Source organism: Chiloscyllium punctatum, chromosome 25 (assembly GCF_047496795.1).
Source record: "Chiloscyllium punctatum isolate Juve2018m chromosome 25, sChiPun1.3, whole genome shotgun sequence".
Taxonomy (NCBI): Eukaryota; Metazoa; Chordata; class Chondrichthyes; order Orectolobiformes; family Hemiscylliidae; genus Chiloscyllium; species Chiloscyllium punctatum.
The window spans coordinates 74552897-74580237 of NC_092763.1; the positions used below are offsets into that span (position 1 = coordinate 74552897).

A 27341-nucleotide genomic window follows, 5' to 3' on the forward strand; every position below is an offset into this window, starting at 1 on the left:
AGTCGGTGAAACAAATAGCCAATATTGTGTTGCCAAGATACAAAAACAAATTCAAATTCAGCCAATCAGTTTAAATTTTGCTCCAGACACCAAAATCCAATCAAATTTGAATTTAGTATTTTGACAACATCAAACCAATAAAATGATATGATGTTTCATGGTATAAAACTGGACATTTTGAACCGTTAGGGGGAGAACTGCCAAGAAAACCAACAAGTATAGACTGCTAGCCAAATAGCTCTCTGAAAGGTACCTGTTCATACGAAAGACCTGGGGAGCAGAATACTGAAGAAAAGACAACACAGGAAAATCTACAGAGAAGATTCAACAACTGGCTGGTTTTGAAATTTTATTTCTTTTTTGTAAATTTTAACTGGGGCTTTTATCAGACCAGTATTGTAGAGTGGGAGGTAAAAGATAGGTTTAAGAGAAAGGAGTTGTAATTTGTTGACTAATGTTCTCTTTAGGACTTAAAGATATACAAGTGTTAATTTTTAATTTAAATAGTGACTTCTGGGAGAGTTTTTTGCCTCTCATAATTTAATAGATTACAGCGCGAGGTGAGCTGCTCTGTGTGCCGGATTTAAATTAGCAGAGGGGTTTACTCCATGTTGTAACAGTTATCTTGTTAGTTCTTACAAAGTGCATTACTGTTGTGTTTTATTTCATATCTTGTTACTCAAATCATTCAAGTAAAACCTATAGCATGAAGTTTACAGTTGAGTGCAAGGCATGAGTGAAATCAGGAAATCTTGCTCATTAATTAGAAACACTGAATCATAGATGATAGGAGCAGGAGTACACCATTCAACCCCTTGAGCATGCTCTACCATTCAATATGATCATGGCTGACCATTATGCTCAATGCTGTCATCCCACCCACCCCCTTTATCCCTTGGTTCCTTTAGCCGTAACAGAGAGTTGTGAACGCAGCCCAATCTATCACAAACACCAGCCTTCCATCCATTGACTCCATCTAAACCTCTTGCTGTCCTGGGAAAGCAGTCAACATAATCAAAGATGTCGCCCTCCCCCCTCCTCCCCCCCCCCCCCCCCCCACCCCAGTCATATTCTACTCCACCCTTTTACATCAGGCAGAAGGTACAAAAGTTTGAAAACATGTACCAACGGATTCAAGAGCACCTTCTTCCCCGCTGCTATCAGACTTTTGAACAGACCTCTCAAATATTAGAATTGATCTTTCTCTGCATGTTCTCTGCAGCTGTGATACGGCATCCTGCATTTTTTTCTGTTACCCTGATGTACTTATGGAAGGTATGATTTGCCTGGATATCATGCATAACAATTCCTTTCACTGCACCTCAGTACATGTGACAATAATAAATCAAGTCAAATCAGCTATATCTGCTTCCTTTGTGAAAACACATTCTCTTGGCCTTAGGCCTTTTCTGTGCTAGTGAACTCCATAGGTTCACAGCTCCTCATTTAGTTCTAAAAGAATTATTCCTTATCCATAAACCATGACCTCTGGTACTGAAATCCCCCCAACATCTTTTGAACATCTACCCAGTCTGTTAGAATTTTATAGATTTCTATGAGATCCCCCAGCACTTCTCTAAACTCCAATGACCAGAATCCTAACTCACTCAATCTCTCTTCATTCATCAGTCCTGTCATCCCAGAAATCAATTTGATTAGTCTTCTCTGCACCCTCTCTGTAGCAAGACCATCCTTCCTCAGATAAGGAGACCAAAACTGCACATAATATTCCAGGTGTGGCCTTACCAATGCCCTGTATAATTGCAGCAAGCCATCTTTGTTCTTGTACTTGAACGCTCCTGCAATGAAGGCCAACATACAGGGTGCCTGCTGTGCCTGTACACTTACTTTCAATGACTGATGCATGAGGATACCCATGTCTCGTTTAACATTCCTGTCTCTCAATTTACAGCTATTCAAATAATAATCTGCCTTCTATTTTTGCTCCAAAGTGGATAACCTCTCGTTTACCCATTTACTAATGAAAATGAGGACAGCAGTGCAGACCATCTCTACCTGCAATCAGCCTCGCTCACATTCAGCATTTCCATTTTGCTGCCAAACTTATAAATAAGAGGCTGTCTCTACTGGCAATTAAGCTATGATTCAATGGCATATTTATTTCTTCATTACTGGATTTTGTTAGCAAATCTAAAAATATATATAAACAGCTATTTCAACAGATGCATTCAATCCATTCCTGGATTAAAGCTGACAAATTACAATGGATGATACTGATTAATAGAGTCTGAACACATACAAGATTTCTCAGAAAGCAATTTTACTACTTAGTTCTGGTGCTATCTCCTTTATTTTAAGTGTGTTAATACTTCTACAAAAAATCGCAGTTGAAGGAACTCTGACGGAACACACACTCTGCCTATAACATTACTATCTGATTTCTAGGTTTGGTTGACACTACAGTTCAATTACTGACATATAGTCTGAATACGCCCAAGTGTCAGGCTGGGATGTGTCAGGCAATTGCACAATCTATTCAGGACAGAAGACTTAAATCCACATTTCTCTCGCTAGTGTTGCAAATGTGGGCGATTGTAACCTTGAACTTCAACCCGCAGGAGCAGGACTGCAAGATTTGTCGGGGTCGAGGGAAACATGATTCTGTGGTACGTACTGTTCATGTCTCCAATTCTATGCAAACTAAAGGTTGTGGATAGCTACAGTTGCATGGGACAAAGTGAGGTGCGGGGTAAGTAACGGTGAGGAGAACAGGGAAGCTAGTTTCTTTTTGGGATGATCTTTTCATTCTGAAGAAGTGGATAAGCCAAGAGCCACACACTGAGATGGTAGATGATATACAGGTATCACCATTCCAGACCGGCACCATGGAATAAATTTGCCTCCTGTCCCTGCACTTCTTTCTCAAATAAAACATGGGAAGCTTTCTGGTAAGCAAATCCTATTGTAATACTGTTATATTGACATTTATGGTTTATCTTGTGGGAATTAAATACTGCGCTTTTTATTTCAGAAATACTGTGCTAAATTTTTGCCTGGGTATAGAGACAGGTTTTGGTGCAAGAGTGGCCACTCAAGAGCTTTTTGATGTAAATATGACTTTTCACAGCATTCCCCTCACAGTATAATTTTCCTTGAGCAGTCTTGGCTTTGAGGAGGACATTAAAAGTAGGCTCTGTTCGAACATTATCAGCAAGAGCAGTAAATCAGGTTCTTGACCAAAGAACTAGAATGTCAGAAATCACACAATAGCAGGTTATAGTCCAGCAGATTTATTTGAAATCACAAACTTTTGGAGTGCTGTGATTTCAAATGAACCTGTTGGACTATAACCTGGTGTTGTGTGATTTCTGACATTGTCCACCCCAGTCCAACACTGGCACCTCCACATAAGGACCAGAATGATTCTAGTTTTGAGACATTTCAAATCTGAGGATAGATTGAATAAGTTGAGACTCTTGTCTCTGAAGAGAAGACCATAAGACCATAAGACCATAAGACATAGGAGTGGAAGTAAGGCCATTCGGCCCATCGAGTTCACTCCGCCATTCAATCATGGCTGATGGGCACTTCAACTCCACTTACCCGCATTCTCCCCGTAGTCCTTAATTCCCCGAGACAACAAGAATCTATCAATCTCTGCCTTGAAGACATTTAGCGTCCCGGCCTCCACTGCACTCTGCGGCAATGAATTCCACAGGCCCACCACTCTCTGGCTGAAGAAATGTCTCCGCATTTCTGTTCTGAATTTACCCCCTCTAATTCTAAGGCTGTGTCCACGGGTCCTAGTCTCCTCACCTAACGGAAACAATTTCCTAGCGTCCACTCTTTCCAAGCCATGTATGATCTTGTACATGGCAGCTGAAAGGAGAATCTGATTGAGCTTTTCAAAATCATGAGTGGCTAGATAAAGTAGAGAGGGTGACGTTGTTTCCACTTGTAAAAGAAACCATAATGACAGGGCATAGGTTTCACATGATGTGCAAAAGAAGAAAAGAATGATGTGAGAAAAAAATAAAACATTTTCACACAGTGAGTTGATAGGGTATGGAATGCACTCTTGGAAATGTGGTGTTTCAACTGAAGCATGCAAAAGGATCATTAGATGATTATTTAGATAGTAATGGTGTGTCGGGATATGGGGAAAAGGCAGGAGATTGGCACCAGACAGTAGAACTGGGGCAGGCACAATGGGCTGTTTGGTCTCCTTCTGTACCATAACAATTCCACGATTGTATGAGCAAAATGCCTCAAATAAAAGCAAAATACCTTGAATGTTGGAAATCTGAGTTAAACACAGAGAATACTGCAGAAACTCAGCTGGTCTGGCAATGTCTGTGGAGACAGAGAAACAGAGTCAACATTTCAAGTCTGTTTGTTCAGAGACAAAATGTTAACTCTTGTTTTTCTCTGCACAGAGGCTGAGTGATGCCAGCATTCTCTGTATTTTGTTGCAAAATGCTTTAGATGTTCTAATGCGAATTAACCTTCCTCATTCCAATTATGCAATGCTATCAGAATCCTTTGCAAAGGAGTTCACATTGAAAGTTTTCATTTTCTAGTAGTGAAACAAGACGGTTGCAAGAAGCAAACTTTATAATGCCAAACACTTGAGAACACATCAAGTTTTAAAACTAAAGCAAAATGTTCAAATGAAACAATTAAGTGAAAGTAACATGGACTTTACAGTCAGTGAAAACCGTGAACTCCACTTAAGTCGTCTAAATTTTGCAGATCAGAGCTCTTGCAATTGAAGATTGCATAAAAAAACAAGCACATCCCTTTTTAAATAGAGGGGCTACACAAACTACCCTCTAATCTGTAGGAAGCCTTCACAAATCTATAGAATCTTGGAAGATGTCGGCCAATGCATCCATTATTTCTAGTCACTCCCTGACTTACTCGAGGATGTTTTAAGAGCAAGAGACAAAAAAAAAACTGCAGATGCTGGAATCCAAGGTAGTCAAGCAGGAGGCTGGAAGAACACAGCAAGCCAGGCAGCATCAGGAGGTGGCGAAGTCAACAGTTCGGGTCCAAGTCTCCTTCACTCCTGAGGAATGGTTATACCCGAAATGTTGACTTCTCCATGTACTAAGAGCAATCTAGGAGGTAGTGCTGAAGGAGCCTCAGTTCTTCAGCTTGTCTAAAAGGTTTGAGATCCTTGCTCCCTGTGTGGATGAGATTGGGCGCTGTAGGGAGGGTGAGCAAACTGACCACAGCAGTGAGCAAACTGACCACAGCAGTGGTACAGGGCCATTCAAGAGAGTGGAGAAAAGATATCGTACAGTCAGGGGATTAGATCCTGTTCTGTGTGGTCAGGACCAACAATCCCAAAGGCTATGCTACCTGCCTGGTGCCTGGGTTCAGGCGATCTCAGCTGGGGCTGCAGAGGAACTTGGAGTGGGAAGGGAAAGTTATAGTGGCCCACATAGGTTCCAATAATATTGGTAAAAAGGGGAAAGAGGTTCTGCTGAGGGAGTAAGTGCAACTTGGGGCTAAATTAATAAACAGAACCAAAAAGGTTTCAGATTATGAGCAGAATTATGAGCTAATTGGCACAGGATCAAAAAATCAAAGAGGGAAGTGCGTGGGTCAGAGACTTGAGTGGGAGAAATCGATTCAAATTCATGGGTCATTGGCACCAATACTGGGGGAGGACGGAGCTGTTCTGGTGGGACAGGGCTACACCTGAATCATTCTGGGACCAGACTCCTGGTGAATCGCATAACTACGGGCTATGGATAGGGCTTTAAACTAAATAATGATGTGTGGGGGAGCAGTGAATGGAAAATTATGGAAAAGATTAAATGAAGCAGTGTGGAGGGGAAGGTTCAGCAGCTCTAATTAAAGTTTTCAGGATAAGTAACAGGACAGAGACCGTGGAGAGTGTTAGGAATCTAGCATCAGGCATAAGAGGTAAGGGGACAACAATGAGAAGGGGAAGAGTCAATGCAGGGCTGAGGATGCTGTACTTAAATGCATGCAGTACACAAAACAAGGTAAATGAACTTGTGATGCAGATGTTATGGTTTGATGTTATGGGTATCAGGTTGGCACAAAAAGGCATCAATATAAGGAATTTGTGGCATGTTTACAAGGTGTTTCGTTTGGGAGCAGCAGATGGTAGAGCCTGCTAGGGAACAAGCAATTCTGGATTTGGTGATGTGTAATGAGGTAGACTTAATTAATGAGCTTAAGGTGAAGGAATCTCTCAGGGGCAGAGTCCATAATGTGACAGAACCCACCCTGCAGTTTGTGAATGAGACACTGGAATCAGATGTAATGGTATTAAAGTTGAGGAAAACTAACTACAAAAACATGAGGGAGGAGCTGGCCAGAGTTGATTGGAAGGGGTGCCCAGCAGGGAAGACAGTGGAGTAGCAATGGCATGGGTTTCTGGAAGTAATTCAGGAGACACAACAGAGATTCATCCCAAGAGAGAAGAAAAAAAAACATACTAACGGTAGCAAGAGGCAAACATGACTGACAAGGAGAGTCAGGGACAGCACAAAAGCAAAAGAAAAATCATACCATGTGGTGACAATTAGTGGGAAGCCAAAAGAATGGGAGGCCTTTAAAATTAGCAGAAGGTCAATAAGTAAAAAAAGGGAGGTAAAGAAGTATGAGAGTAAGGTGTGAATAAAAACAAGACTTATTTTAGATGTTTAAAAGTTAAAACAGAGGCAGGAATGAACATTGGACCACTGGAAACTTGAGTCTGGAGACATAGTTCTAGAGAACAAAGAAATGGCAGAGGAACTGAATAGCTGCTTTGCATCAGTTTTCACACTGGAAAACACCAGCAGCATACCAGAGGTTCAAGAGAGTCAAGGAGCAGAGGTGAGTGTAATAGCCATCACTAAGGAGAAGGTACTGGGGAAGCTGAAAGATCTGAAGGTGAATAAATCACCTAGACCAGATGGACCACAGCCCAGAGTTCTGAAGGAGATAGCTGAGGAGATTGTGGAGCCATCAGTGGTGCTCTTTCAGGAATCACTGGAGTCAGGAAGAGTCCCTAAGGATGGGAAATTGGCTAATGTAACACTCCTGCTCAACAAAGGAGGAGGCAGAAGACATGAAACTATAGGCCAATTGGCCGACCTTGGTTGTTGGCAAGATTTCTGAGTCCATTATTAAGGATGAGATTGCAGAGTACTTGGAAGTAAGTTCATGGTATAATAGGGCCGAGGCAGCACGGCTTCATTGAGGGGAGATCATGCCTGACAAACGTGTTCAAATTCTTAGAGGAAATAATGACCAAATTAGACAAAGGAGAGCAAGTGGATGTGCTCAAATTGGATTTCCAGAAGGCCTTTGACAAAATGCATCACAGGACCTTGCTAAATAAGATAAGAGCCCATGAGGTTAGGGGCAAAGTACTGGCATGGATAGAAGACTGGCTGACTGGAGGAAGGCAGATGGGGGTAAAGGGGGACTTTTTCAGGATGGTATCCGGTGACTAGTGGAGTTCCACAGGGTCAGTGTTGGGACCACAACTATTCACGTGGGAAAGCTGCAAGAGACCTTGGACAGGCTGGAAGTGGAATACATTGTGGCAAAAAGTGTGGTTATGCACCTTATAGGAAGAATACATATATGGACTTTTTTCTGAACAGTGAAAGGCTTTGGAAATCTGAATTACAAAAGGATTGGGGAGTTTCTAGTTCAGGATTCTCTTCAGGTGAACATGCAGGTTCATTTGGTGGCTAGGAAGGCAAATGCAACATAAACAATTATTTCAAAAGGGCTAGAATACAAGAGCAGAACTGTTGTGCAGAGACTGTATCAAGCTCTAGTCAGATCACATTTGGAATATTGTCAGCAGTTTTGGTCCCATGTCTAAGGAAGGCTGTGTTGGCACTGGAGAGAGTTCAGAGGAGCTTTACAAGAGTGATCCTAGAAATGAAGGGTTTGTCATATGAGGAATGGTTGAGGATGGGTGCATACCCAATGCAGTTTAGAAGAATGAAGGAGAATCTGATTGAAACTTAGAATACTGATTGGCTTGGATAGAGTGGAACTGGAGAAGATGTTTCCTCTAGCAGGAGGGACTAAGGCTGAAGAGTACAGCCTCAGGGTGAAGTGAGGACCCTTTAGAACTGAGATATCTCAGTGAGAGGGTGGTTAATCTGTGGAACTCAATGCCACAGAGGCCAAGTCATTGAGTGTATTTAGGATAGAGATTGATAGATTGTTGATTGGGAAGGGGATCATGGTGAGAAGACAGGAGAGTGGGATTGAGAAACATATCAGCCATGATAGAATGGTGGAGAGCCCTTAATGTACTGAATGGCCTAAATCTGTTCCTATATCCAATGCCCCTTTCACTAAACCCCATGTTCCCCAACTTTTCTGGTTTGTTGTATGCGTCCTCCTTGCAGTTATCCACATCTTTAATGGACAAAAATCTTGCCAAACATTCTGCAGAAGCATAATTAGATAACAATGGACATGAAGCTGAGGATGGGATTACTCAACATGTTGACTAAAAGCTTGATCAATATAGGCCACAAAGGAGGGTAGAAGGTGGGTGAGAGGAAACATTTCAGATTGTTTCTGGCTTAAATAGCTAAAAGTTAAAACATTCCAGTAAAGGAAGTGGGAGATGTGTGCAATATGTACGCTTCAATGGAATTGACCTCTCGTTGGAAGTACAGTTGGAGAACCACTGAGGTACGTGGGATTACTTTTTGCAAGTCATAGGCAGTGTTTTGTACGATATGTTTGCATAAATATTTCAGTTCCCTTTTTTTGTTTGAATAAACCACATATATTAATGTTGCAACACAGTTGTCATAATGGTTTATTCCATTGTGAAAGCAAAAACTGCTTAGAGTAAAGGAACCCTTAAGAAAAAGCTCTGTAATGTGTAGCTATTTTGTTACTTGTCACCCTTACATGAGCCAAATAGTGTGATTTATAAGGTGTGGGTTCAGGGTGTGAATAAAGATTTGAACTTGAAGACACAAAGAACAATGGTCTTGCATCTATTGTCTCTTATACACCCTACTTCATGACATTCGGTTAAGGGGATGAGTAATAGGCACCAGTTCTGTTCCTAATTGATTCTCTGCTCAAGATAAATTCAACCCCAATGTGAGATTAGAAAATCAATACAGAAAACTGGATATCTGTTGCATAATTAAATGGGAAAATTAGCTTGCTTGCCTTGCCTGGTCAGAAATCTAGCAGATAAAGTTTGTTTGAATGATGGTTCAATGCTTTCAAGATTTGATGTGTTTGTAGACTGCAGAAAAAAACAAGCAAAAAGCAATTTAATAAAAACCGAAAGAACTGCGGATGCTGTATAAATCAGAAACACAAAGAAAAATTGCTGGAAAAGCTCAGCAGGTCTGTTAGCATCTGTGAAGAAAAAGCAGAGTTAATGTAATCAGAGTAACAGGTCTGAGGAAGGGTCACTGGACACTAAATGTTAAGTCTGATTTCTTTCACAAATGCTGCCAGACCTACTGAGCTTTTCCAGGATTTTTCTGATTTTGTTTCTGAAAGGAAACAAATCGTGACCAATAAATGGACAAAAGGTAGAGGATTAGTGGATGGCAATCATTCTCCCAAGTACCACCAGAACATTACCTGCCCCACCAGGGGCCTGAGCATTTTAGACCACTGCTACACCATTGTGAAAGATGCCTATCGCTCAATCCCCTGCCCTCATTTCAGGAACTCTGACCACAATGCCATGTTTCTTCTCCCAGCTTACAGGTAAAACCTCAAGCAGGAGACCCCCTCATGGTTACAAGTCCAGTGCTGGTCTGGGGAGGCAGAGGATCAACTCCGGTGCAGTCTGGACTCGGCTGATTGGGCCGTGTTCAAACAGGCCACAGGTACCTTGGACGAGTACATCACCACCGTCACAGACGTTATCACAGCAAGTGTGTGGAGGACTGCATACCAAGGAAGTCAATCCGGGTGTTCCCCAACAGGAAACTCTGGATGAATCAGGACATACAGAAGCTGCTAAAAACCAGGCGTGAGCCCTTCAGATCAGGAGACCCACTCAAACATAAGGAATCCAAGAATGACCTTGGCAGAACCATTAAGATAGCCAAGGACCAATAAAGATCCAAACTAGACACTCAGACAGACAAGCGGCAACTATGGCAAGGACTGAATGTCATCACAGGCTGTAAAAAGAGACTATGCAAGATAGCAGACGATGACACATCCCTCTCAGATCGTCTCAATGCCTTCTATGCTTGCTTTGAGCAGAATTTCAGTGGAGAAATAACACCTATACCGCCAAGTCCTGACAAACCTATTCCAACAGTCACTGCATCAGAGGTCAGATCAGTTTTCCTTCATGTGAATCCAGGGAAAATGATGGAACCAAATGGAGTACCAGGTCGTGTACTCAGAGCAAGCGCAGATCATCTGGCAGAGGTCTTCTAGGACTTCTTCAACCTCTCCTTGCAGCAGGCCACTGTCCCTGCCTGTTTCAAGAGGGCCAACATTATCCCTGTGCCTAAAGAGGCTCAGACAGGATGTCTCAATGACTACCGCCAAGTGGCCCTAACTTTGGTGGTTATGAAGTGCTTTGAAAGGCTGGTCATGGCATTAATCAACTCCAGTATCCCCACCACTCTTGACCCTCTCCAATTTGCCTATCGGACCAAGGGATCCACGTCAGATGCCATATCATTTGCCCTTCACTCCTCCCAGGAACATCTTGACACCAAGAACAGCTTTGTAAGAATCCTACTCATTGACTACAGTTGAGCCTTCAACATTATTATCCCTGCGAGACTGATTACTAAACTTAATGACCTTGGACTAAACCCCACTCTCTGCAACTAGAACTTCAGTTTCCTGACCCACAGGCCACAAATTAGTAAAGACTGGGGACAATATTACATCCTCACTAACACTCAACACTGGAGCCCCCCAGGGGTGCATTCTCAGCCCCCTACTGTACTCACTGTATAACCCTGACTGTGTCGCCAAATACCAGACTAATGCCATTTACAAGTTCAGTGATGACATCACATAGTCGGTCAAATCTCAGATGGCGACAAAACAGACAAGAGACGGGAGGTGGAACACCTGGAAAATGCTGCACTGAGAACAACCGAGCTCTCAATGCCAGCAAAATGAAGGAACTCGTTATTGACTTTCGACGGGATGTTACTCACACCCTCCTACACATTAACAGCACAGAGGTGGAATGAGTGAAGAGTGTCAAGCTCCTGGGAGTGGTCATCCACAACAAGCTTTCTTGGACTCTTCACATGGACACACTGGTTACAAAGGTAAAACAATGACTGCAGATGCTGGAAACCAGATTCTGGATTTGTGGTGCTGGAAAAGCACAGCAGTTCAGGCAGCATTCGAGGAGCAGTAAAATCAACGTTTCAGGCAAAAGCCCTTCATCAGGAATACTGATGAAGGGCTTTTGCCTGAAACGTCGATTTTACTGCTCCTCGGATGCTGCCTGAACTGCTGTGCTTTTCCAGCACCACAAATCCAGACACTGGTTACAAAGGCCCGACAACATCTCTTCTTCCTCAGACAGCTGAGAAAATTTGGCATGACCCTTGCCAACCTTTAAAAGTGTGCCATCGAGAGCATTGTGTCTGGATGTATCACTATCTGGTATGGCAACTGTACCATTCAAGATTGGAGACAGTTACAGAGAGTGGTGAACTCGGCCTGGCCAATCACAAAGGCTAACGTCCCATCTATAAAATCCATCAACCAGGTCCGCTGTCAAGGAAAGGCTGCCAACATTCTCAAAGATTCATCCCACCCTGGCAATGCTTTTCTACAACCTCCCATCAGGGAGAAGGTACAGAAGCTTGAATACATTTACTAGCCAGTTTCGAAACAGTTTCTACCCTACTGTTGTTAAAATATTGAATGGACTCACAAACAGTTAATATTCGCCTGTACCCGTGTTTTGATTTTTGCCGCTGTTTACCTATTATTTACTTATCTACGCTATTTAACTCTGTGATCTGCCTGTATTGCTTGCAAGACAAAACTTTTCACTGTGCCTCGGTCCACTTGACAATAAATTCAATTCAATTCAATTTAATTCAATTCAGTTCTCTCCAAATTTGCTCTTGAAAAGGACCACAGGGAAACTAGCCTTCAGATTTTTCTGGTTTTTGTACTTGGCGATCTTTGAAGACCATGCTGCAACACGATGGCTCAGTGGTTATCGCTGCTGCCTCACAATGCCAGAGACCTGGGTTTGATTCTACCTTTGGGTGACTGTACAGTGTCCCCATGTCTGAGTGGGTTTCCTCCAGGTGCTCCAGTTTCCTCCCATAGTCTAAAGGTATGCAGGTTACGTGAATTGGCTGGGCTAAATTGCCCACAGTGTCCAGGGATGTGTAGGCTAGATGTTTAGCTATGGGAAATGCAGGATTACAGGGATAGCGTAAGAGGGGAATGGTCTGGTTGGGATGGTCTTTGGAAAATCAGTTTGAACCTGATGGGCTGAATGGTCTGCTTCCATATTGTAGAGATTCTATGAGCGCAGTATTATAAATTCCACATGAAAAGAGTGTTTCGTCATCTTCTGACAAGTGTGTTTCAATGGCAAAGTACATCTGACACCCTTCCCCTCATAAAGCATGACACAGGGATGGACCCAAACCTGCTCTTCATGGCTGCACTGAAGTTCATCCTAAATGGTTCACATTTCCTGGGTGAAGATGTGTCTCACACACAAATGTCTTTATATGAGCCTTGAACAGCTCTGTGTCTCCTGTCCAATAGCCACTTTCTGCGCATTTACTCCTTCTTCAGGATGTTTTGGCAGTTTACAAGTGAAGGAGATACACATTATTGGATCGCCCAAAAAGGGGACCAATCCTCATGGGGATAGTAGAAGGGGCAATAAAGTAGGTTACCTGTTTACATAAAGGCCAACAGTCAAGGGAGCAGCAGTGATAGCATTTCCCCCAAAAATTGTTCATGAGCTGTGGGAGTCTCTGGCTGGGCCAGTGTTTGTTGCCCATCCCTAAGTTCTCTGGGAAAGATGGCGAGCTGCCTTTGTGAATTTTGAATGAGAACATGGGTCTGTTTATGGAAAGTGGGAATCGTGTTCGAGGTAAAGCCTGAATCCTTACCGAGTCGACTTGTTTTCAAGAATTAATTGAGCTTCAAATCAACAAAGTAACACAGTCGATATTAAAAATTGATTTAGTCTAGGAATATTAATATCATAAATATTCAGCTCATCTTCTGGGATAGAAAATCTATCAATGCTATTTGGGTGATTCCTAAAACAAAGGGACATAAAATGCACTCGAAAACAGCTTTTACCCAGAAATAAGCAAATAATCTTTTTCAAGAATGCTGATGCAGCAATCTCTACAATGAATTTTGTTGTTAAACTAATGAAACTTCCATCAACATCACATAGGAAGCTGCACTAAACCTTGTATCTGCTTACATTGAATTAAATCGTTCAGCAGTTAAGATTCTTATTTATTTCATACATCACTCTAAATTACTCTTCAGTCTTCAGATACAGTTCTACAACAAAGCAGGTAGAATCACAGAATCGTACTGCACAGAAGTGGTCCTTCAGCACATCATGTCTGTACTGTCAAAAATACACTACTACATACTGAGTTTTAAATTACATATTGATATGCAATTTTATGGACATCAATAACATATTATCTATATTGAATCATTAACGGGTCCATACTTCGTATGCATTGCCTTGCATGTTTCATACACCACAACAATGACTCCAATTTAAAAATGAAATTCAATTCACTGTGAAACATTTCAGAACAGCCTGATGTTTCCATAACTTTTCCATGTGCCAATCTGGGTTTTCCTTAATCATTTTGCTTCCCTAGTACTTTGCACCAAATAATCAAAGGAGATTGTCATTTATTGCCCAGCCAAGGTCCAAATGGCACTGGTGAATTTCACAGTTAAAAACCACACCTTGGATTTATATAGTGCCTTTAATGTTGCAAAACATCTCAAGATGCGCCACAGGAATTTTATTGTTATAAGTGTTGATACCAAGCCACTGATGTGTTTAATGTGGCAGGTGACTCAAAGCTTGATCAAAGATCTAGGTTTTCAAGAGCATCTCAAGAAAGGAGAGGGAGGTAAAGAAACAGATTTATTTAAGGAGGAAATTTCAGCGTTTGTGGCCAAAGCAATGGACGACAAGGCTGGCTGTGGTGCAACAATTAAACGCAAGGATGTGTAGGAGGCCAACATGGAGGAACATGCATGTGTGAAGTTGTAGAATAATATTTTGGATGCTAGAAACCTGAAATAAAACAGAGTGCTCAAGAGGTTCAGAGGGTTTGACAGCATCCGTGCAGGCACAATAACAAAGTCAGGGTCAGATGTGAGAGAATGCTTCACGAAAAAAATTCATTCCATTCTCTCAGTCATATTTGCTCCTATGATGCAAACCTCCATTGAGGATCCTTAACGTGCCCTGCCTTTTCCTGCATTGCTGTGAGACTGGAGTCACATTTAGGCCAGACCAGGTAAAGATGGCAGATTTCCTTCCCTGAAGGACAATAGCTTTTATGACAATTGACAGTGGCTACATGATCACCATGAGTCCAGCTCCCTATTCGAAACTTCATGGAGTTCAAATTTCACCATCTGATGCAGTGGAATTCAAACCCATAACTGTACAATATCAGCACAGGGTTCGGGATTAACCCAGAGAAATTTCCAATGCACCACTGCCTTCAAACAGAACAGTACCTAGAGTCCAATTTGAGTGAGCTTCCCCTAATGCTTTACATCTATCGCCTTTCTCCTGTCATGCAGGCACACAGTTGCCCAATTAATGAAGGTACACTTCCTTTCACAGCTTAACGCATAATCTAAACAAAGCAAAGATCTGAAGGAGACTTAACTTTCACTGTCAAATGAAGATTTTTTTTGCTGCCAATACTGTCTCAGAGTAGCAGAAATTACCCCGAGAAATGTTTTTGAAGCATTTCTCTTCAGAACACATCAAGCGCATTGGCAGTTTCACCACGTCCAGCTCAAGGCAGTGCGGATGCTTAAAATAAATAATTTTACCAGAGTAGTACAATGTCAGTTACATAACTTGTATCTATTTACAGCACAAAAAATAAATTACACCCGTCCTTCTTTGTGTTAAAAATAAATTAATGGGAATCTTGAAAATCTGTGTAAGATATATCACAAAGAGAGAACTAATGTCCAGTTCTGTTGGACTTCTGTCACAGAAGCCCACAACAATGGCTTACAGTAAGGCTCTGGAGAATCTGCTTTTTTGACCTGACTAGTTGTTCAAAGCTTTCTTCGGATAACTGCCAGGAAGCTGATTCTCTAGAGCTTGACACAGACTTACAATAACATAAGTATTGGAAGATTTATTAACCACCATCGAAGAGACGATTGCTCTGATATTGAAAAACATGTAGCTCTTGTCCCTGCTAATTTATCGACATTTCAAATCTTAAATTTCATATCGGTATTACTTTGCTCCATATATCCATCAATGGTGAAATTAGATATATGCTTTTGAACTATTTAAGGTCTCTTCATACTGTAGACTATCACAGTCCCTATTGTGCCTATTGAGAACACTTTGGGTCAAGAAAAAGATATGTAAAATATCCCTGACTCAATATACACTGTCAAGCAATGGAAGCTGTTGTAAGAAATAAGTCAATAGTGATTTAGAAGAGGCACTGGGGACAGTTCAAACACTGCGGAAAACCCTTCTGGAATCTTTTTGATTCCAGAAATATTAAAATTTCATTTCATTCAACACATTAAACACATTTGTGATGTGTATATTCTACAAATGTCTCAAGAGTCAGCTCTTTTGACAGCTTATTGTTAACTTTATTTATTTGTGAAGTCATATGCCGGATGATCTTAATTTTCTTTGCCCTCAGAATATAGTGAGAGTCCAACGCATTAAGGAAAGGTAGATACTTTCTGCCTTTCACGTTCTGATGGTTAGTTAATATGAGCATTCACTTCAAAGAGATGTCTCACCACAGGCAGGCTGGTGTTTGCTTCTGTTCCTATGTATGTTTCGAACCTGTCATTTCAGTGGGTGAAGAATGCTTCAGAACTGCAACCGTTCAGAGAAGCCCTTTGCCCAAGATACAAACATGACCGAACAGAAAAGTTAACAAGCAAAGTAGCATTGAAAGTTCCTAATTAGTCAACTGGGTAATAAGTGCAGGAATGCACAACGAAGCCTGTATCACATGAAGGAATAGAAATAAAAAACAAAATGGGAAATGCATTGATCCGTGCAGGGGGAAATAAAAATCTCTAGCTCAACAACCTCTTAAGAGCAATGAAGGATAAACAACAAATGCTAGCCTTGCGAGAGACTTCCATATCATTAAAACCTGAGTTGTAGTTTACAAGATCAAATTCCTTCCTGCCTCCACCTCAGGGATAAAGCATCAGGCCAAGTCAAACCAGCCAAAGCTCAGCCATGAAAGTCAACTGGTCAATTGACGAGAGCAGTACAAATTGCACCGAAGTCAATTGACTGGAGGTGCAATCTGTAGTGCTCAGGAAGTCACACTTCAGAGAGCTGCTAGCCTGTCAGAGATTCCGAGGGGACAGAAACGGGCAAACAGGCAGACCCCCATCCTAAATGTTAACATTTCCTCATCTCCATTATCTTCAAACCCACTAGGTTGTGCTGTATTAAATCCAGGCCTCTATATGGGCTAAAGTGATTGTGTGCAACCATTGCAGAGAGAAGCCAGACAGGGTCTGCTTTTCCAAGGTGCATCTAGTTGGCTTTCAAATGTTATGTTTACAAATACCTAGCAAAACCCACACATCGAAAAAGGTAAGTAGGATGAGGCATTTAATAATCATTTTCACAGTAAGAGGAGGCAAGGAGACAGGATTAACAAACCTTTGTGAATCACAAGCTATTCAATGATATGTAATAGAGGATTACAGAATTGTGAAGTGCTTTCAGTGTGTCAAAAGACAAAAGGTTATTTCCTCTGGTTAGCAAATAATTAATAAGGAAACATAAATCAGAATTAGAATGATGAAACAGGAAACAGAAAGATTATTTTAACACAGTCTGATCAGAGTACACAAGGCATTACCATGAGTTGATCAAAGTTATGACAGAGCAGAGACAAGAACATCCTTTAGAAGTGAATTGTACAAACCTGAGAAAACCAAAATGTATTGAACAAGAAGAAATTGCAGAATTGAAGTGGGTAGATATCAGATTGGTTCAGTTAAGGAAGCAACAGGAGAAGGATCATGGGGACAAAACTCTCCCTTCAGTGCTTTAATTTCTATCCTCCTACCACAAAATAATGTCTGTGTATTGATTAAAAAAAAGAGAACAATCTGTAGCTGCTGTTTCTGTAGCTGGGCTGAGTAACTTTAACTACAAGTATCATAAAACACATTTTCTACTTCATTAAATTAACAAAACAATAAAGTGGTACAATGAATAACATCAGCACTTGAAGCAATAACCTACTTTTGCTTCCCGTATTCATTATTTATGTTCTGGATATACACGTGGCAAATCATCATTGCCACTCATATCATTATTGAAATGGCCACTTTACAGGATTAAAACCCATTCTGATTAACTTTCATCCAATGTGCCCATCGTACATCCTGTGAAAGGAAACACAAGGAATGATTCCACTCTTGCTCTGAATAATGATTTTCACCACTGAGGTAGGAAACTTGAAATTCACAGTTCAGCATACCCCTCTCCTTTAACACGGTCCTCGCTCACAATATTCTAATGCGGGATGGATTCAGGCGGGACACTTCCTGAGGCATTTCAGAGATGGTCACGGAGAGGGCTGATCACTGAAATGAGCTGGTTCACAGTTATAGTCATACAGCACAGAAACAGACCCTTCAGACCAATCAGTCCACACCAAACATGTTCCCAAATCAAACTTGTCCCATCTGCCTGCGCTTGACTCATATCCCTCCAAACCTTTCCCATTCATGAACTTATTGTTATGAAGATGTGGGTGAACTATACCTTTTAAGAGAGTTAAAAGCTAGCAGTGACAGTACCAAGTGTTCTCAATAAGATACAATGTAATATGTGCTCCAGCTACTGGGGTAGATGGTTGCTGGAAACAACAAAAAAAATTGAATTAGGCCAAACAGTTTACATTAAACCCTGAGAAAACACCAGTTTCCAATCAAGTTTGAATTGAGTATATTGACAATCTTAACAACCAATGACACAATTCGATGCTCTTGGGTCTCAGACCAGGGAAAGATTGAACGGTTTGGAGGATAACTACCAAGCCCCAGTGGGTAAAAGACTGCCTGAAAAATAACCCTCTTAAAAGTACCTTTTTCAATCAGTAACTTGTGAAGCAGAAACCTAAAAAGAACAAAAGGAGACACAGGAAGATACAAATCGAAGAACCGAAAGCTGCCTGCTTATGAGATAAGAAGTGTTGTTTTATAAATCTTAATTGGGAGTTTTATCAGACTTGTATTATAGAAGTGAAGGTAAAAGATGGGTTAGAGTAAGGACTTGTACATAGTTGTTAGTTAATTATTCTCTGCAATACTTTCAGAAATAAAGTTTTTTTTAACTTTAAATTGTTCTTGGCCACTCAAATTTTACAGTTTACTGCACAAGATAATTTTTTTCAGTGTTGCCGATTTTAAATTAAGCAGGAGAGTTTACCCTGAGTCATAACAGTTTGGAGGATTGGGTGCATGATCTGAATTGGTTTAGACAGATTTGAATAGATTTGGGGGTATGAAAAATCCCAGCAAATCTAAACACTTGCAGGTTAGTGTCCCAGTTCTTCAAATAAACGTAGGTGAGACAATTTGTTTAATTTTGGTGACTTGTGGTTGATTAAAGTCAAAGTGAGAGAAATGGCTCTTAAAGTTGCTAAAGAGATTTTGGGATTTGAAGACGATTCTCAAATGCGCCAAGAAAGTTTAGGAGGAAAGAAAAAAGGCCATACTTTAGAATTAACAAATAAGTTAGATTTGGGTTTAACCAAGGACAAAAGGAAAGCTGAAATTGTAAAGGGAATTATTCAAACACTTAGGTGTGTCAGTGAAACAAACAAGTGCAGTAAAGGCAGAAAAACTTAAATTACAATTGCGGAAAATGGATTTACAAGATAAAGAAAGAGAGAGTGAGAAAAGAGAGAGGGAGAGAGGAAGGGAAAGAGAGAGAGAGAAGAAAGAGAAAGAGAGAGAGGAAAAAGAGAGATAGAGAATGTTCTTAGCTGAGCAAAGACAGAGAGAAGAAAGGAAGAAACAAAAAGAGAGAGAATTTGAACTTGAGAAGTCATGACTTAGCCAGCAAAGTTAACAGGATGGAGATTAAAAGGGAAGGTAGCGATATATACAAATATATCAAAACTCTGCCACATTTTGATGAGAAAGATGTTGAAGCGCTCCTTATTTCATTTGAAAAATTGGCTCAGCAGATGGAGTGGTCCAAGGATGTATGGGTAATGCTTGTTCAGACTAAACTGGCAGGCAGAGCTAGTGTGGTATTCCCCACACTGTCAGATGAGGGATCAAGAGATCATGAAGAGATTACACAGGTTATTTTAAGTGCTTATGATTTGGTACCAGAAGCATATAGATAGTGGTTCAGAAACACAAAGAAGGAACCAGGTCAGACTTATGTTAAGTTCAAAAGAATTAAACATAGTCATTTTGATCAATGGGTGTATGCTTTGAAAATAGATAGGACATTGGAGGATCGAAGAGAGATTAGTCTGCTGGAGGAGTTTACAAACTCACTTCCAGAGATGGTAAGAATTCACGTGGAGGAACAGAAAGTCCAGGAAGTGAGAAGGGCAGCAGAATTAGCAGATGTTGGTGCATAAGACAAACTTCCGGCCAGATTTCGTCCTGTGAGGGATAGAAGTTGGGGGAAGGGGAGATCCTACACTATGAAACCAAGAGTAGAGAGCACTGGTAAGAATTTACCACAGGATAAAAAAGAAGCCCAAGAGGGTGGAAAGGAGGTGAAAGGCCTCAGGTGTTTCCACTGTAGTAATGTGGGATACATAAAGCCACAATGCTGGATATTAAAGAAAGGTGCTGTGGGAAAAGATGTAGTAAAAGAAGCTAAGCCAGTGGCATTCGTGAAGATAGTAAAGGAGACCCCAAGAAAAGCCGAGGAGGTGTAGGAGAGTGTGCAGTCGAAGCAGGGGCTGGGAGTTAGTACCTGATCTCTATAAAGAATTCACCTCTGTAGGTAAAATTTACTCAGAAAGAACACGAGGAGAAGGACAAGAAGTTATAATTTTGAGAGATTCAGGATCTAACCAGTCACTGATAGTAAGAGATAAGTGAATATGCACTGTTTCTGATCTGTTACACGAGAGTGTGGAAATTTATGGAATAGATGGACAGAAATTTAGCATTCCCATATGTAAAATCAGGTGGGAGTGCCAATTCAAGACTGGGGAAGTTACAGTGGGAGAGATTGACAGAGTGTCAGTTCCAGGAATTCACTTTGGCAGGATCAAGGTGGGAGTGACACCCCATGTTGTGGAGAAGCCCAAGGAAGACCAAGAAGCTGAGGAGTTAAAACAGAAATATTCTGGTATTTTCCCAGACTGTGTGGTTACCAGATCCCACTATCGTAAGTCACAGCATGAAGCGAAAAGTGAAGAGAAAAATGATGGAGTTGAGGTTCAGTTAGCAGACACCCTATTTGATGTAATGGTGCAGGAGAAACCTGAACAGGCAGAGGGTCAGATAGATGTGTTTAGTCCTAAAAGGCTAAGAGACTTGCAACAGCATTACAAGACAATAAAAGATATATATGTGGATGCATACTCTGAAAAGGAGGCAGACTATATTCTGGACGGTTATTATCTGAAAGATAGAATCCTCAGATGGAAATGGAGACCATGGTAGGTTAGTGCAGAGGGGAAGTGGGCCGAAGTGCACCAGATTGTGATGCCAGTAGCATACAGACAGGAAGTGTTATGGGTAGCACATCAACTACCTGTAGGAAGTCACCTAGGGGTACAAAAGACTCAGGCTAAGGTACAAAAACATTTTTATTGGCCTGGAATGTGGTTAACTTTTGCTGTACGTGTCATACATGCCAAATGGTAGGTAAGCCATAGGCAGTAACACTTTTGTTGCCAATTCCCGCATTTGAAGAACCTTTCACACGGGTTATAATTGATTGTGTAGGTTCCCTCCTGATAACTAAAAGTGGGAACCAGTAGTTGTTAACCATAATGGATGTGTCTACCAGATTTCCGGAGGCAATTCCATTACGGAATATCAAGGCAATAAGGGTAGTAGAGGAGTTAGTAGCTTTCTTCTATGGCATGGGCTACCTAGAGAGATTCAGTCAGACCAAGGGTCAGATTTTACTGCTCGGCTGTTTAAGGAGGTTATGAATAGCTTAGGCACACAGCACTTTAAATCCTGTGCGTATCAGCCTGAATCCCAGGGAGCTTTAAAAAGGTGGCATCAGACCTTGAAGACCATATTGAGAGCATACTGTTAGGATTACCTGAACGATTGAGATAAAAGCATCCCATTCATATTGTTTACCATTCGCAATGCCCCAAATGAATCTACTCAGTTCATTCCCTTTGAGTTAATATTCGGTCATGAAGTGAGAGGCCCTTTGAAATTAATTAAAGAAAAATTGACAGGACCAAAGTTGGAGATCTTAGATTATGTATCGGAGTTGAGGGAGAGATTAAACTGAGTAAGTGAGTTAGCTAAACAGCACCTAAAGAGGGCACAGTATAGAATGAAGCAGGTGCCAGATAAAAGCTCAGAGACTCGAACGTTTTCCTGAGTGGATGACGCGTTAGTACTGTTAACAGTGATAGGAGATCCCTTTGAAGCCAGGTTTAGTGGCCCCTATTATATTGAGAGAAAGTTGAATCAGGTAAACTATTTAGTAAAGATGCCAGATAGAAAACAAAGGTATCAAGTATGTCATGTGAACATGTGAAACCATATTATACTAGAGACAATGACCTGGAGGAACAGGTGTTAGTTATTGTCCTGCAGAGTGAGGAATCGAATTCAGATGATATGGATTTTGAGGTGCTTCAAAATAGATTAAAAAATAAAGAAGTCCTTGAAGAGTGGGATATGTTAGTAAGCTATCTGTCTCAGGAACACAGAACACAATTGAAAGATTTGTTACTGCAGTATAAGAATCAGATGGGGAGGAGAAATGCTATTTTATATGAAGTAGACATAGCAAATACTGCTTTGATAAAACAACACCCTTATCAGCTTAATCCTCTCAAAGCCAGACAGGTCCAGAAGGAGGTCGAGGCTGTTGGTCGAGGAGGTCATTATTGAACCAAGCCAGAGCGAGTGGAGTTCGCCGATTGTCTTAGTTCCCAAATCAGATGGGACTCAATGATTCTGCATGGATTATCGGAAGGTCAACGCCATTACAAATCATACTCATATCCAATTCTGAGATTGCAGGACTGTATCAAGAAAATCAGACAAGCCAGATACATCATCAGTTGGACTTAATGTCTGGTTACTGGCAGGTATCTTTATCAGAGATGGCGAAAGAAATTTCTGCATTTGTAACTCCAACTTAAATTGATGCCCTTTGCAATGAAGAACGTGCCCACCACATTCCAAGGACTCATGAACAGAGTTGTGGTTAGGTTAACAAACTAGGCAGTCTATTTGGATGATGCAGTGATGTAAATCCTGGAAAGATCACATGGTACAGTTGGCAGAGCTCTTTGAATGACTACGAGAAGCAAAACTGGTGATAAACTTAAATAAAACAGAATCCGCAAAAGTAAGGGTGATATTCTTGGGACATAACATTGGTCGTGGAAGGTTGACCCCATGGAATGCAAAAACCGAAGGCCATCGAGGAATTTCCATGCCCAACCTTGAAGAAAGCGGTGCTTCGATTCTTCAGACTCAGCGGATTCTATCGGAAGATTGTTCCAAACTTCAGCAGTGTAGTCGCACTGTTAACCGATTTGCTGAAGAAGAACACAACGCTTCGGTAGACAGAACCATGCCAGCAGGCATTTGACTATTTGAAATTGATTTAAACCACCAAAACAGTTTCAGCTACAGCAAAACTTTCAAAACCTTTTAAAGTCTTTGAAAACCTTTTAAAGAGGATGGGATTGAACTGCAAGTTGGTTACTTTTCAAAGAAGATCAACATCCACCAGAATAAATACTCCACAATCGAAAGGAACTACTGAGTTTGGTACTGGCCTTACAGCATTTTAATGTGTATGTCATGAACAATATGTCGGAGACGGTTGTGTACAATGACTACAATCTGCTTACATTCTTAGAACGTTTTAAAGATAAGAATATGAGACTATTTCTTTGGAGTATTATGTTACAGACTTTTATTTTAAAATCATACATGTTGTGGGCCAGAAGATGTAATCGCAGATGCATTATTGTGGATTTAACTGATACAGTTTAGATGAGATTTGTCTTTATTTATGTTATATATATAGGTATATGGGAAGAAGTTAAGGTAAACTTAATTAAAGTTATCTGCATGTTAGGGAAATGAGTTTTAAAAGTAGAGAAAAAAATGAAGCCATCTTTTCATTATGATTGTTCATTTTTTCTTAAGGGGGGTCTTATGAAGATGTGGGTGAACTATACTTTTTAAGAGAGTTAAAAGCTAGCAGTGACAGCACCAAGGGTTCACAATAAGACACAATGTAACATGTGCTCCAACAAATGGAGTAGCTGGTTGCCTGGAAACAACAAAAAAACTGATTCAAAATCGGCCATTCAGTTTAAATTATTTCCCGAGAAAACAACAATTTCGAATCAAGTTTGAATTGAGTATGTAGACAATTTTAAAAGCCAATGACACAATTCGATGCTCTAGGGTATAAGACCAGGGAAAAATTGAACAGTTGGGAGGAGAACAGCCAAGCCCCAGTGGGTAAAAGACTGCCTGAAAAATAACTCTCTTAAAAGTACCTTTATCGATCAGTAACCTGTGAAGCAGGAACCCTGAGAAGAAGAAAAGGAGACACAGGAAGATCCAAACAGAAGAACCAAAAGTTGCCTGATTTTGAGATAAGAAATGTTGTTTTGTAAATCTTAACTGGGAGTTTTATCAGACTAGTATTACAGAAGGGAAGGTAAAATATAGGTTAGAGTAAGGACTGGTGCATAGTTGTTAATTAATTATGCTCTTCTTTACATTAAGAAACAAAGTTCTTTATTTTAAATAGTTCTTGGCCACTCAAAGTTTTACAGATTACTGCACAAGATAAATCTTTTCTGTGTTGCTGGTTTTAAATTAAGCAGAAGGGTTTACCCTGTATTGTAATATTATCCAAATGTCTTTTAAACATTGTAACTGTTCAAATCCACCATTTTAACCAGCAGTTGGTTCCACACACGATCCACACCCTATCTAAAAAACTTGCCCCTTTTTGAATCTCATATTAAAAATATGCCTTCTTCTGTGGGAAAAGATCTTTGCCATTCATCCTGTTTTGACGCTCATGATATTCTAAACCTCAATAAGGGTCACTCCGCAATCTTCCACACGACAGTGAAAAAAGTTCCAGTCTCTTTATATCTCTCAAACCCTCCACTCCCAGTAACATTCTGGTAAATCTTTTCTGAACCTCTCCAGTTTAATCATTCCTATAACAAGCCAACCAAAACTGGACACAGTACTCCAGAAGAAGTCTCACCAATGTCTGGACAACGTCAACATGATGTCCCATCTCCTATATTCAGCTATGATTCAATGGGACTTTGTACCTGTTGTGTGAAAGACTGTTTGACCCTTTCCTTTCAGCCTTTTCATATTTCTACTCACACAATTGGAAATAATTGTCCCTTGCATAAGTAACTGTGGGTAAAAAAAAGCTGGCTTTAGCTCACATCCCATGTACAACTGACTTTTAAAAAATGGCAGAGTTCAAAAGCCATGCTGACATGAAAAATAAATGTAACAATCTGCAAGATTCATACTCAGATAACCCTGAAAGCAAATTCTGATTTATGAAGCAAAAGCAAAAATAAAACAGAAATTTCTGGAAAATGTCAGCAGTTCTGGCATTTATGAAACCTACTCAACAGTTATAAATCGCCCTCCTCCCCAAGTGGGCCATCTCTTGTCAAAACAAATACAAGCATTCACTCACAAGTTGAAAGACAACTAATCCTTTAATTGCCTCTTAAAACTGTAATTCAAACATGAACTCAGTTCCTGCTGAGATAACGAGTTGAGGAGACTTTGAAACTTCAGTCACGCATTCATAATAGGCTTAGCTGTAATAACAACCACTGGGAAACATCAATAATAAAGTCAATCGAAACTGCAAAAACAGATGGGTTGTTTCTGCATGATCCAAGGGCTGTCAATTGAACACATACCAAGTAATGGATGTCTCCTTCTTTTTATTTGAACTGAAAGTTCCAGCCTTAGTTTGTGTCAAAATAGTGAGGGATTCCAATCACGTCAGATCATAGTACTTAAATAAATTTTATCTGTTCTTCAATAACATTTCTATCTCCTCCATCAAATCATGATTCCCATGCTTGCACTTGCCATGCATTTCAAATGGCCCTGCTTAATTTGCACTTCGTGTTTGCATGATTCAGTGTCTTACCCCCTTCCCTATGTCACCAAAATTGCAATTTCCTGAAAATGGGGACAGGGTCTTCAAACTTTGCACCTGCTGACCAATTTTAAAGGCCTCCAGCATTGTGGTGATTCAGCAAAACTCCACCTCTATTGTTTTTCCTTCTCAGTTCATTTTCATAGTTTCACTTCATTTCAGAAACACAGTGAAATCCCTCACCTGTAATTTTTAATTCAGTTGTTCTTCGCACCAGCTTGTTTTTGTATTTCAATTCACAGGTGTAATTCCCCAAGTCATCCTCCTGAACCTCCTGGATTACAAGGGTGTTTCTCTTCTGCAAAATTGTACTTCTCCATGATTTAGGCAAACATTCCTAGAATAACATGGGATTAATAAAGAACCTTTAAGAAGAATATCCATTAATTTTCAATTAAGTATTATAGTTCAACAGTTTTTAAATTGTTTTCTTTGTCTCCAGATAGCCCTGTCCTGCAGCTTACTCACTTGAGAAGAATCTCTACGTACAGTCATTCAAAATGTGCTTGTTTCCCATTGTCCGATTTAGGCATTGAGTAACTCCCTGGATTATGCATTTTCCCACAAGTCAACGCTCGTTGCTGCATTCACTGCAAATTATGGCACGGACTTCTTCCAATACAAATATTTTGTTCAAATCTCTACCTGACCCACTTCAAAATACTGAAGGAGTGTGATTCTTGCCAGACTAACTCACCAAAGCAGTGAATATTGCTAACATATCCTTTTCATTCAGTAACATACCGCAAAATGCTCCAAACCCACTTAATCACCTCAAGCGATTCATATCCTGATAACCAACCTCACCTTTTGTCAGATAAGTATCCATTTTATTAACATGCATCAACTTTGAATACCTTTCCATCATTTACAGTTCGCAAAGGAAATTCAGACAGATCACTGACCTTGATTATCTGTAAACATCCTTCATTCTTGCAAATAATTTCAAAATGACATTGATGATGTCCATTTATTTTACAACAGAAGGACATCAGTCAATTTGTCCCTCAATCAGTTTTTTCCTTTGTAAGATGTAACACCAGTTCATTTCTCCAACATTTCTAATCCAGTTAGAATTCCAAATTGCCAAAGAAGCAATCAGGAACTGATTTACCTACTTTGCAGCCTCACATTCTTGTTACTAGGCAAACCTTACTCTATTTCACTTCTTTCAATCGCAGGTACAGAAGCCTGGTTCCCATGACAATATGCATTATCTTATGCCTCCATAATAAAATGCGTGGCCCATGTACATAAATTTTTCAAATCAACTGGAGCATTTTTCATTTCTTCTTTGTTACATATTTAATCATATAGATTAGCACAGTCAGCAGGTTCTCACAATAACTATTCTCTGTAAGCAATTTCATAGAATCGCTACAGCGTGGAAACAAGCCCTTTGGCCCATTACGTCCACACCGACTCTCTGAAGAGCAACCCACCCCAGACCTTACCTTATTTCCCCGACTAATGCACTTAACCTACACATCCCTGAACACAATGGGCAAATTTAACATGGCCGATTCACCTAACCTGCAAATCTTTGGATTGTGGGAGGAAACCGGAGCACCCAGAGGAAACCCACGCAAACACAGGGAGAATGAGCAAACTCCACACAGACATTTGCCCAAGGTTGGAATCAAACCTGGGTCTCCGGTGCTGTGCGGCAGCAGTGCTAACCACTGAGCCACTGTGCTGCCCTAAAATTTGCAGCTGGTAAAGAAGTGGATGGAAAGAAATGCCTTGTGAAATTTCACTTTTGAAA

At 40.6% G+C, this 27341-nt stretch overlaps 1 protein-coding gene across 2 annotated transcripts in view; it reads right to left on the reverse strand.

The window, feature by feature from the left end:
* The window catches only part of il1rapl2 (interleukin 1 receptor accessory protein-like 2), a 1030579-nt gene that overhangs the window by 416130 nt on the left and 587108 nt on the right, over positions 1-27341 (reverse strand). For both annotated transcript variants that reach the window (XM_072595577.1, XM_072595576.1), the window contains exon 5: positions 25760-25913. In XM_072595577.1, the coding sequence (XP_072451678.1) occupies positions 25760-25913 (154 nt within the window). The remainder of the gene's footprint in view (positions 1-25759; positions 25914-27341) is intronic.